The sequence below is a fragment of the Tupaia chinensis genome, unplaced genomic scaffold, assembly GCF_000334495.1.
Source record: "Tupaia chinensis unplaced genomic scaffold, TupChi_1.0 Scaffold138910_1, whole genome shotgun sequence".
Taxonomy (NCBI): domain Eukaryota; kingdom Metazoa; phylum Chordata; class Mammalia; order Scandentia; family Tupaiidae; genus Tupaia; species Tupaia belangeri.
This window is the reverse complement of record NW_006198801.1, coordinates 1,107,201-1,118,858: the sequence shown is the minus strand read 5'-3', so window position 1 is coordinate 1,118,858 and position 11,658 is coordinate 1,107,201. Positions and strand designations below refer to the sequence as shown.

The following is an 11,658-nucleotide window of genomic DNA, read 5'->3' as shown; positions in this document are numbered from 1 at the left end:
GGGACACGAACCGCGGTCGACTACGTGGGAGTCCAGCGACATAGCCATTACGCTAACTGCTGGTTCCCAATAATTCTTAAAAAAAAAAAAAAAAAGCATAGGTGTGAAGTGCAAAGACAAGAGAATGACCAACTTCCTACTTAGGAACATAGTGCCTGTTATTTAGTTCTCATCTGCCATGGCCAGCAGGAGCTGGGAGAAGAGCTTATGCCGATCCTCCTCCCCAGGCCCTGCCTGGCCCCCCCAGGTGTGGATGGACTCAGGAGGGGTGCAGGATTCGCTTATTGGTCTCACCTTGGCATCTAATGGCTCCACCCTCCCCTGCTTGCTCCCTGATTATTTCTGCCTCGAGTGCCTTGCTGCAAAGGATTCTCTCTGTAGGAAAGAGGGACTGACTTGTGTTCCCCACTGCCCGGCTGCAATACTGACCTTGTTCACGCCTCCATTAGCCTACCCTGACATTTCGCCAGCAGGCCTCCTTTAGGGAGTCACTCCAACCCTGACATTTCTACTTACCCACTATAATTCAGGAAGAAATTTCTGGAGGCCAACTTCAGTGGGCGGAGAAGCCAAGATGGTGAGGACCGAGGGTGGGTTACTGGGAGGGCCAGTTCTCCACGGGGGTCTCACGCTCCTGCAGGTCTGAGGGCTGACATGGTTGATTAGAAAAGCAACCGCTGCAAGCCTCAGTTTAGTCTCGTCCCAAAGTTTACACGAACCGAGTGCCCCGGTCTTATAAACACCATGATCCCTGTTCTGGAATGTTTTCTTTGACATTAACCACATCCCAGGAGATGGATGACCTTGAGCACACAGGATGCAAGGGACTCAGCTTCCTTTCCCATCAGACAGAAGCATTGGACTGGCCTTTGACCCCACTCAACCTTACCCTTTGGGAGGTTCCAAGGGGCTGACAACCCAGCTGCAGGAGACCCAGGCTTGGCCTTGGGTTGGGGGTTTGCTTATCATACACTGTTACAGTTTTCAGGAATGCTGGCAGAAAGAATCCTTGAGACCCCTGGGTCTGAGACAAAGGCTTCATTACTCACAGGAAGCAGTCCAAGCAGCAGCATGTCTCCTTTGCTCCCATGTGGACACGTGCACACAGTGGGTTGTGTTATATAAATAAGAGGAACAGCTAGGGAGCCTGTTGTTATTATACCGAACTTGCTCTTCGTCCCAGAGGGAGACATTATCCATCCCTCATGTGCTGGCTGTAAAGGTGACCCTCAGAAATGACCTGGGCAGAACTGTCAGGGTCTGGCATTCTGAGCACACCCAGCCAAGACCTGCAGGAGTGGGGTCACCTATGCAGGACTCTGACAACCAAGCTCCTAGGTCCTTCCCCATTTTGATCTCTGGTGAATTTTCATGCAACTATGTCATTCTGCTGACCACTCTGGTTTACCTGACCAGCAGAGACTGGGGCCAAGTTTGTTGTTTGCCTCAAACGGAATCTTACAAGACTATTTTCAGCAGGGTTTGAATCGGGACCTGCAGGCCCTCTTTTGGACAGCCTGGATGTAGCCTAAGTCTTTCATCCACAAGGGCTCACATAAGGGAGTTTAGATGACCTGCCGATCTTGGTGTCACTGCCAGTCACTGTAAGACCAATGAGCAATCTTCATCCCCAGTGGACCTGCAAGGCATACAGGGTACCCCAGCTCAAGAATTGTCAATTTAGACTTAGGACACCACTGCATTGCTCTGAGTGGCCGCAACTGCTACTTGCGGCATAGCCAGCCTCCCTGGGCATCAGAAATCTACACTATTGTATCAGCCAGACTGGAACTGTGTCTGTGTGTTCAGAAACGTTTATCTTTTGTTGCTGTTGTTGTTGGGGGGAGCATTCAGGAGCTGCCATTGATGATGTCTGGGACAGGTCAGGTGCCTGCTGCAGACAGTTGGCCAGGCAGCGTGCTGGATCAAGGGCCGAGTGCAGACGGCACACCCTCCGCTCCCCTGCAGCTCCTGAGGTCTCAGGTATTCCCTCCCCAGGGCCGAGCTGTTCTCCCTCCAGGAACATGAAGGCCACGCGTATCCCTTTCTGGTAAGTAGTGTCACCTCTTCTAGCATTGCCTAGTTAAGAGACCTTTTCTGGGGTTAGGTGTGAGTCAAATAGAGGTTTGTGTTTAATTTGCCAGAGGGCATGTGTGTTCCAGAGAGCACCAAGAGGGAGGAAGCACTCCCAAATGGGGCACGGTCCCTTCTCCATTTCTCTGTCCTATCAGGATTTGGGGCACACACACGTGCCCATTGTGTTTTTCAAGTCCCCAGAGGCCAAGATAGGGGCTCGTGAGATCGGCCATGTGAGATCCAGCTTCCTTAACCACTAGGACATGGGGCTGGCCTGAACAAGAGCATTTTTACTTTTTTTTTTTTCAAGTTTATATTTTATTCATGAGAGCAGCATGTACCTGCACAAGAGAGAGAAGTCCCCTTGACAGGGTCTTGTCACACTGGGATCCCTTTCTCCCACCCTGCAGCGTATCAGGATCACACGTGCTTCAGGCTGAACCTGAGGCCAGCCATGTGGTTTCCAGCGTGGCTTTTCAGTACACCACTGACTATGCCACTGAAGCTGGGCCTTTTTTTTTTTTTTTTTTTAAATACAAGCAGCTTTTGGTTATGTTGCCAAGGCTGGCTTTGAACTTGTGATCCTCCTGCCTAAGCTTCTTAGGTAACTGATATAGGCACAAACCACTTTACCTAGCCTAACTTAAAAATAATTAATTAATTAATTTCATTTTAATTTGACCAGAGAGAGACAGAGGAAAGTGAGAAAGCAAACCACCAGGTCTGGGACTTGAACTGCAGTCAGCCACGTGGGACTCAAACACCTCAACCACCACACCACCTGCTGGCTCCCTAGCCTAATTTTTTTTACAAATTTATCAAGACCCATTACACAAGGGTGGGTTAAAAAAGGAAAGAGAATTAAAGTATGAATTCATTTGGGTGCAAAAGAATTTTGAAATCTTTTTATTTTATTTTATTTTTTGTAACAATACCCATTTCCATGAACCTTCTGAAGAACCCTTATATTTCTCACAAGGCCACTGTAGGGAGACTTGGTAAACAGGACCCTCAACCAAGTAGTCAGTCTTTAGGACTAAGGTCCAGTCAGTCCAGGAAAGAAGCCAGAGGCACAAATTAGCTTCGAATCCCTGGGGCTCCTTGTGATCAGGTTGCAGTAATCAGGTGGGCTTGGGCTTGCTGCTACAGGGAAGAAAGACGCCATACCAGAGCAATGAGAGCAGGACCCCCGACCTCTATGCCCCGGGAGAGCCCCTTGTAGAGGCAGCCACATTGTCTGCCTTACAAAACGTTTTTTTTTTTTTTTTAAATACAAGCAGCTTTTGGTTATGTTGCCAAGGCTGGCTTTGAACTTGTGATCCTCCTGCCTAAGCTTCTTAGGTAACTGATATAGGCACAAACCACTTTACCTAGCCTAACTTAAAAATAATTAATTAATTAATTTCATTTTAATTTGACCAGAGAGAGACAGAGGAAAGTGAGAAAGCAAACCACCAGGTCTGGGACTTGAACTGCAGTCAGCCACGTGGGACTCAAACACCTCAACCACCACACCACCTGCTGGCTCCCTAGCCTAATTTTTTTTACAAATTTATCAAGACCCATTACACAAGGGTGGGTTAAAAAAGGAAAGAGAATTAAAGTATGAATTCATTTGGGTGCAAAAGAATTTTGAAATCTTTTTATTTTATTTTATTTTTTTTAACAATACCCATTTCCATGAACCTTCTGAAGAACCCTTATATTTCTCACAAGGCCACTGTAGGGAGACTTGGTAAACAGGACCCTCAACCAAGTAGTCAGTCTTTAGGACTAAGGTCCAGTCAGTCCAGGAAAGAAGCCAGAGGCACAAATTAGCTTCGAATCCCTGGGGCTCCTTGTGATCAGGTTGCAGTAATCAGGTGGGCTTGGGCTTGCTGCTACAGGGAAGAAAGACGCCATACCAGAGCGATGAGAGCAGGACCCCCGACCTCTATGCCCCGGGAGAGCCCCTTGTAGAGGCAGCCACATTGTCTGCCTTACAAAACGTGTGGCTCAGGAGAAGGCGGTCAGAGAAATCTGAGCTGCCTTTTTGAAAAGCCCACTCCATCCCTTGATGACACCAGCAGCCTGAGGACGACAAGGGGTGTTCATTGCCACTGAATACCCTGGCTGTTCGCCCACTGTCAGGCAGCCTCTGCAATAAGAGCACCATTGTCAGACGGCAAATGGGTCAGCAAGTGGAAAACATGACACAGTTTAGCTTCAAGGGCCACAATGGCATTGCAGGAGCAGGCCGGCCAGACCAGAAAGCAGCTGGAACAGCACCGGCCAGGGGGATACCGCAGGTAGCCCCATGAAAAGTCCACAGGCCTGACATGGTCAGGAGTGGGTGGGAATGTGGGAGCCCTTCCTCACCAAGGGACAAAAGGGAAAAGTTTGAGCAGAAGTGAATCAGAGCAGCAGCTTCTCACTAGAAACACTGAGGCACACCATGAAAAATGTATAAAAGCTGGGTCAGTCTTAGGAGAACTCACTTATCTTCCTACTACAGAATTAAAGTGATTCCCAGCAGTCTCATTATCCTTATGTGACGAATACTGGAGGAGACAGCCCTGTTGGAGTCGGTGGGGAAAGGCCTCCTGCCAGGCTAGAAGCGCTGAAGGACTTGGACTTCCTGAACAGGAAAGGGGACAATGAATGGAACAATGGAAATGGGGGCATTTGAAGGTGCTCGTGGGGTGCAGGGAAGAGGTAGGGAGGGGAGACACCAGGAAAACTGGTGGGTGGGCAGAGGTGAGACACGAGCCCTCAGAGAGGCTTCCTCATCCCACACTGCCCAGGGGTAACCCGCCATCTTGGTGCTCCTGTAGCCCTCACAACCAGCCTTGGTAGGGGTGAAGACAAGCAGGTCTGAAAGAGCTAGGTGACCCACCACTGTGCACACTGGACTCATGGGCGAGGCCTTCCCAACACCCAGGCCGTCTTTCCCTGGACCACAGGCTCTCTCAGAGCTCTGGGATCCCATTGGTTTCACTTGGTCATCAACTCAGGTGACTGCCTGGGGCAGTGCCCACTCTGGGAGGGGAAGGTAGGGAAGGAGCGGTGAGGTGCTTGCCCAATTTACTTCTAGATATGATTTTCAATCCCTAAAGGATTTCTAGGAAGGGCCACCCTTTGTGTCAAGGAGAGCCCCAAGCAATGTCTGGAACTGTGACATGGGGCCCAGCTACTGACAGAAGTGAGGGCTCAGTCCCTGAATCACCGAGGTGGGTGGAGGCCCAGTGCCAGCTGGACCTCATGGGCTGCCAAGATGCTGCACACTCAGGACTACCTTGTCTGGGGTGGAGGGGAGAAAAGGGGTTCCAGAGTCCAGACGCAGGAGGGGACACCCTCGGGTAGGCAGAAGGACTAGGCCTAAATCTGGAGGCCAGACTCAGTGGTGGTGGTGGTGGGGGGTGTTGAATTTCAACACAGGGGCTTATAGTAGGCCTGACAGAGAAAGCAATGAAGGCTTGCCACAAGCCACCTCTCCCTCCACTCCTCCAAGAACACAGTGGAACTACAATAAGAAGTATAGATCATGATGCCGAAGAGACTTTAGTTAAAAACACCCAGTCCTCAGAAGGTCCTGGTTGTCTCTGTGCCCTCCAGGGCAGTGTGTCCAGGGATGGGTTATAGTCCAGGGGGGCCAGAAAATTCAATTCAGTGGGTTGTGCCCTAAATTTACAGAAAGTAAACTAGAATAAAGTCTCAGAGCTTACCCCAGGCAGTAGATGTGAAGCGTCGCCTGGTGGAATTTCATGGGCTCTTACCTCAGATTGTGGTTTGCATCCAAAGATTAAGTCTTGCACAGTGAAACTTGCCTTTTCTTTCTTTCTTTCTTTTTATTTTTTTTAAAGTTTGCTATAGATAGATGTGCTCTCCAGAGAGAGACAGAGAAGGAAAGTGAGAAGTCACTCGCAGGGAGGATCATCAGGCAACAATCTTTTCTCCATTTTTCCTCTTGAGATTTTGGACACCCTGCATATTTTTCAAGCTGTGGGGTCCAGGACTCAAACCAGGCAGTTGGCCATGTGGGATCCAGACACTTAACCACCATGCCACCTATTGGTCCAAGTCACTATTTTAAGAGGTTTGCTTCCAGAAGAGATGCCCCGTGGCAACTATGGTAGTTTATATCAGGAGTCTCACCCATGAAGAAAACAGCACAGACTGAAATTTATTTTAAAAGGGAGGCCCTTTTTATTAAACTTGGACATTTCATTTTGTTATTCTCAGAATCCTAATAAAAAAAACATTATGTTTCTGCTTGCTTAAAAAACACACATACAAATCAATCAAATGAACAAAGGCAAGTACTAAACACCACTGCTGTGAAGGGAAAGGAAGCAGTGGGATGCAACTCAAGCAAAGAGAACACCTGGAGGAAAGAAAGCAAGCTTATGAAGGTGCCAGGCTGCTGCCAGGCCATCTGCAACGCCAAACGGACCTTCTTCCCCACGAGGGCTTCTAAAGTGAGCCCGCCTGGCCTTCTTCCCTTCTCAAGTAAGAAACAGACTGAGGCCCTGCCGATCTCACAATACAAAGCAATCACTCTATTTTTAAAAAGCACACGTGTTTCCTGGTGCTCTGTGCACCGTGCTCCCCAGGTCTCGTGGTGACAGGGTGGCCTTCACAGGACATACGTGCTCTTCACCAGCTGCTCTTTGTCATCCCCGGAGCTCCAGATGGTTTGGAGGGCGCGTTCCTGGTTCCTCCGAGCCATACGGATCAGGTAGACCACAGAGGCTCCCAGGAAAAGGATCAGGACCATGATGAACAGCCCCACCAGGACGACCACTGGGGACGAGAGGGAGGTCTCAGCCGGAGAGGCAAGGACAGACGCAGCCTGAGCGGGCTGTCTGGCTGCTTACCAAGGAAAGGTAAGGTGTCTCTGGACGAGGCCCAAATACCCACTCCCCACTCTGAAAGGTCTGAAGAACTGCAGGTGGGAGAGCTGACATAGCCACCAGGAGTCACCAAGGAGAGCCTGAACAAGCAGAGGCACACTATGTGCGAGTGGCTACTTGCATTCCTGATCTCGCAGCAAAAGCCCACTTTGGCTCTGGTGTCCTGCTACCTTCTCCTGCACAGGAGTCTCAGGCTGAGAGAGGTAAGCAGGGGTGTACAACACTTACCTTTGGTGTGTGTGCAAACATTAAATCCCACAGGTCTTGGCCTCACACACGCTATGACCTACAGGTGGCCAGGTGACTGAGTAGCCACCTGTGTAATGAAGGTGGAGGTAAAGGTGCAGTACCGGAAGGAGATCCTCATGCTAACTGCCCTGGTAGACTTAACAGTCCTCCCTGTAGTTCCACCGGTCAGTTAAGATGCTCTTCCTTCAGGTGGGGCTCCATCTAAGCAATGTGACCTCCTGTGACAGCTGCTTGGATCCCCCACCTCCCCTCACCTCACTCAGGCACCAACCCTACCTGTCGCCACTTTTAGAACAGAACATACTTGCAGGCCAGGTCTTGGCTCCTTAACAGGGAAATAGGCCGAGAAAGAGGCCAAACCAGTGTGGCAAGTCCTGTGTGTCAACACCACCATTCTGACTTAGGCTCCACTCAGGCTTGGCTCAGTGTCCTCAACTCGGGCCGGCTCACCCCTTAGACCGCTGGTGCTGGCCTGGGGGCCATCTTTCCCATCACTGTGACCGGCTCTTCAGAGCCCATGGCAGCAGTTCCCTCCAAACCCTGGGTCAGCTTCAGGCCCATGTGCAGGTTGCCACAGGCCTACAGTAAGAACCTATTCTCCAGACCCCCGCTGCCCGGCCTGGCCAGAGGTGAACTCCCTCCCAGCCTCGTCTGTGTCTGTCGCACATAAACACCCACCACATGTTCCAAGCTGCCTTGCCATTCTTGTGTGGAAACAACTTTCTGCCATAAAGATAAGATGTTTATAGTATAGGATAATGTGTCCAAGACAACATAAGCCTACAAAAACACAGCTGGCAGGCTGAGCTTAGTCAGGAAGGAGGGAGGAAGGCAGGCAGAGGAGGGTGGAAGCCATTTACCTTCAGTGCCAGGAGGCAGGCCAGGATAGGTCTGTTTGCCTGGAAGAGAACAAACATCCCTGAGAGGCCAGCTCGCAGCTCTCCTTACCCCCAAAACCGCCACCATCCAAAGACCGCCCCCCCCTTAGCCTATGGGCTTTCATGCTGGCAGGGCGTGGGGTTCTTTGTGTGAGGAACTCTTCTTCCAGCTCTTCTGGGAGGCTCTGAGGCTTTGCCGTGCTGGGGGGTCCAAAGGATGGCATGTCCAAGGCCCTTGTCTTAGGAGTGGGGAAATGGACTCGAGTCGTCTCGCTGCCCACCACTGGTCCTGAGCGAGTCAGGCTGACTCACCGAAGCAGCGGAGCATGCATGCCTCCTCGGACAGGTAGTTGTTCTTGTTGCCCCGGCACCCCCCAAAGATGAAGTTATCACAGGCGTTCTTCTCAGCATTGAAGTACCAGCGTGGGAAGGCTGCACGGCAGGGCCCGGTGACCGCCTTGGCAGCACAGTATTCTGGGAGCGAGATAGCCCGAAGAACTCATTAGTAGGGCTCCAGGACTGCGGAACCACATGAGTGCTGAGTGGCACACGGCTGCCAGCCATCGCAGGCATCAGCCTCTGGCAAAGAATCTCATACGTCACAGGCAAGGCCAGTCAGGTCACTGGTCACTCATTTCCTTCTCAGATGCCAGGACTGTTAGTGTGGGCACAGTTCCATGGCAGGATCTGTTAGTGTGGACGCAGTTCCATGGCAGGATCTGTTAGTGTGGGCACAGTTCCATGCCAGGATCTGTTAGTGTGGACACAGTTCCATGGCAGATCTGTTAGTGTGGATGCAGTTCCATGCCAGGATCTGTTAGTGTGGACACAGTTCCATGCCAGGATCTGTTAGTGTGGACGCAGTTCCATGGCAGGATCTGTTAGTGTGGGCACAGTTCCATGCCAGGATCTGTTAGTGTGGACACAGTTCCATTACAGGATCTGTTAGTGTAGATGCAGTTCCATGGCAGGATCTGTTAGTGTGGACACAGTTCCATGCCAGGATCTGTTAGTGTGGACACAGTTCCATGGCAGATCTGTTAGTGTGGATGCAGTTCCATGCCAGGATCTGTTAGTGTGGACACAGTTCCATTACAGGATCTGTTAGTGTAGATGCAGTTCCACGGCAGATCTGTTAGTGTGGACACGGTTCCATGCCAGGATCTGTTAGTGTGGACGCAGTTCCATGGCAGGGTCTGTTAGTGTGGACGCAGTTCCATGGCAGGGTCTGTTAGTGTGGACGCAGTTCCATGGCAGGGTCTGTTAGTGTGGACGCAGTTCCATGGCAGGGTCTGTTAGTGTGGACGCAGTTCCATGGCAGGGTCTGTTAGTGTGGACGCAGTTCCATGGCAGGGTCTGTTAGTGTGGACGCAGTTCCATGGCAGGGTCTGTTAGTGTGGACGCAGTTCCATGGCAGGGTCTGTTAGTGTGGACGCAGTTCCATGGCAGGGTCTGTTAGTGTGGACGCAGTTCCATGGCAGGGTCTGTTAGTGTGGACGCAGTTCCATGGCAGGGTCTGTTAGTGTGGACGCAGTTCCATGGCAGGGTCTGTTAGTGTGGACGCAGTTCCATGGCAGGGTCTGTTAGTGTGGACGCAGTTCCATGGCAGGGTCTGTTAGTGTGGACGCAGTTCCATGGCAGGGTCTGTTAGTGTGGACGCAGTTCCATGGCAGGGTCTGTTAGTGTGGACGCAGTTCCATGGCAGGGTCTGTTAGTGTGGACGCAGTTCCATGGCAGGGTCTGTTAGTGTGGACGCAGTTCCATGGCAGGGTCTGTTAGTGTGGACGCAGTTCCATGGCAGGGTCTGTTAGTGTGGACGCAGTTCCATGGCAGGGTCTGTTAGTGTGGACGCAGTTCCATGGCAGGGTCTGTTAGTGTGGACGCAGTTCCATGGCAGGGTCTGTTAGTGTGGACGCAGTTCCATGGCAGGGTCTGTTAGTGTGGACGCAGTTCCATGGCAGGGTCTGTTAGTGTGGACACAGTTCCATGCCAGGATCTGGGCACTTTACACGCACTTACTCAGTTTCAGGGACACCTGCCCTGGGACCCTTGTTTTATGCACAAACTCTGAGGCAGAGCCAGAGCACACAGGTAGTGAGAGGCCCAGTGGCAGGGTATGTTCCAGAAGTGCATATCACACACACTACACGCCTCCCTCCCTCCCAAAAGCCAGACTTCCCAGCACGTGTTCTGCTGGTCTGGGGAACCCCCGTGAGGTCTGTCACCTCCACACTACCATTTCCTTAATGGAATCCACAAATGTCTCAATTTCCAACTAAGTAAGACAACATGTCTTCCCCCGTAAGCAAATTTAAAAGTTATACCTTCATAGTTGAAAGTATCACCAGAGAGATCATCAGCATCCTGCCTTTTGGGAACTGAAACACAAACATCCGTATCAGGGGCGGGGAAGGGCCCAGGGAACATGGCTTAGCTGGGGCAGCGTCTAAAAGGGCTCACAGGGGGAGCCACACTGGCCATCTAAGGAAGGGTGTGGAGCCTCTTCTGCGGGCAGCTTTGCCAGACTGGCTCCCAGTCCTAAGGGGCTCTAAGGTACACAGTGAGTGAGATCCTCCCATCGCCTCAGAGGCCACTATAGAAACCAGTTCCAACTCGTTTCTGGTGTGATGAGGAAGATGGTCTCATTTACCCTTTCTCACACAGCAAGGCAGTTCCTATCTCCTGAGGAACAGGGCCCTGGGTGACCCTAGAGAGTCCAGTGAGGGGGGGAGGAGCAGTGAACTCAAGCAGGGCACTGCCAGGTGGTCACAGCACCAGCCTAGACCAACTGGACAGACTCTAGCCTCACTCTCTGGCATCCTGCCAGGCAGCCAACCCGAGACAGCCATGACTAAACCACTCATTGGGCAGCACTACCACTCAGACTCCCTCCCACCCTGGGGAAGGCCCTCGGGGTGGGGCTGAGTCCCTCCCTCTGCAGCGACCCTTGCTTGCCCAGCTGAGTCCACCACCTGGGCTCTGGCCTTGGGGAGGCTGAGCTGGCCCCTAAGGGTACGTTTGCCACTTGCTGGTGCATCAGGACCACTCACCCCAGGCTCCCGAAGCAGAGTCCTTAAGCATAAAAGAGGAAGGGGGCGGCTGCTGTCAGCACTACGAGGCAAGCTGACAAGGGCGCCAGATCATGTACTGCAGCGGGTGGGGAGGCAGGGGTGAGGAGGACAAGACTTTGAGCGTGGGAGGGAAAAAACCACCACAGGGAGCAAAGGAGGCCAGGAGAGGCGGGGGCAGAGGAGCAGTGAAGGCACAGTAGGGCAAGGCCTGGAGAGCAAGGACAAGGCCAGCCAGGAAGCCCCAGAGAACCCCCTGGCTCTCCTGTCAGTGGGACAAGGAGAGCTCCCCAGTGGAGGGTGCTGGGTGGAGTCAGCAGCTGGCAGTGCAGGCAGAGTCTGCCATTGCCCAATCTGAGCAAACGGAGCAGAAGGGAGCCCTTACAACTCCCAAATCACGAGTGTCTTTTCACATTACCATCTGGGTGGCTCACATGCCATCCTGGGACCTTTTGGAACCTACCACTTGGGACAGAGGAATCTGCTCCATTCCTG

The 11,658-nt window shown here is 51.9% G+C and overlaps 1 protein-coding gene across 1 annotated transcript; it reads right to left on the bottom strand.

The window, feature by feature from the left end:
* Window positions 1-6,237: 6,237 nt before the first annotated feature.
* On the bottom strand, window positions 6,238-11,655 carry LOC102489722 (kunitz-type protease inhibitor 2; the record flags this gene model as incomplete). The annotated part of the gene is given in 5 exon segments (XM_014592950.1): window positions 6,238-6,858; window positions 8,078-8,116; window positions 8,408-8,569; window positions 10,420-10,473; window positions 11,627-11,655. Coding segments are annotated over 5 exon segments (451 nt in total), but the record flags the coding sequence as incomplete, so codon positions are not given.
* Window positions 11,656-11,658: the final 3 nt, after the last annotated feature.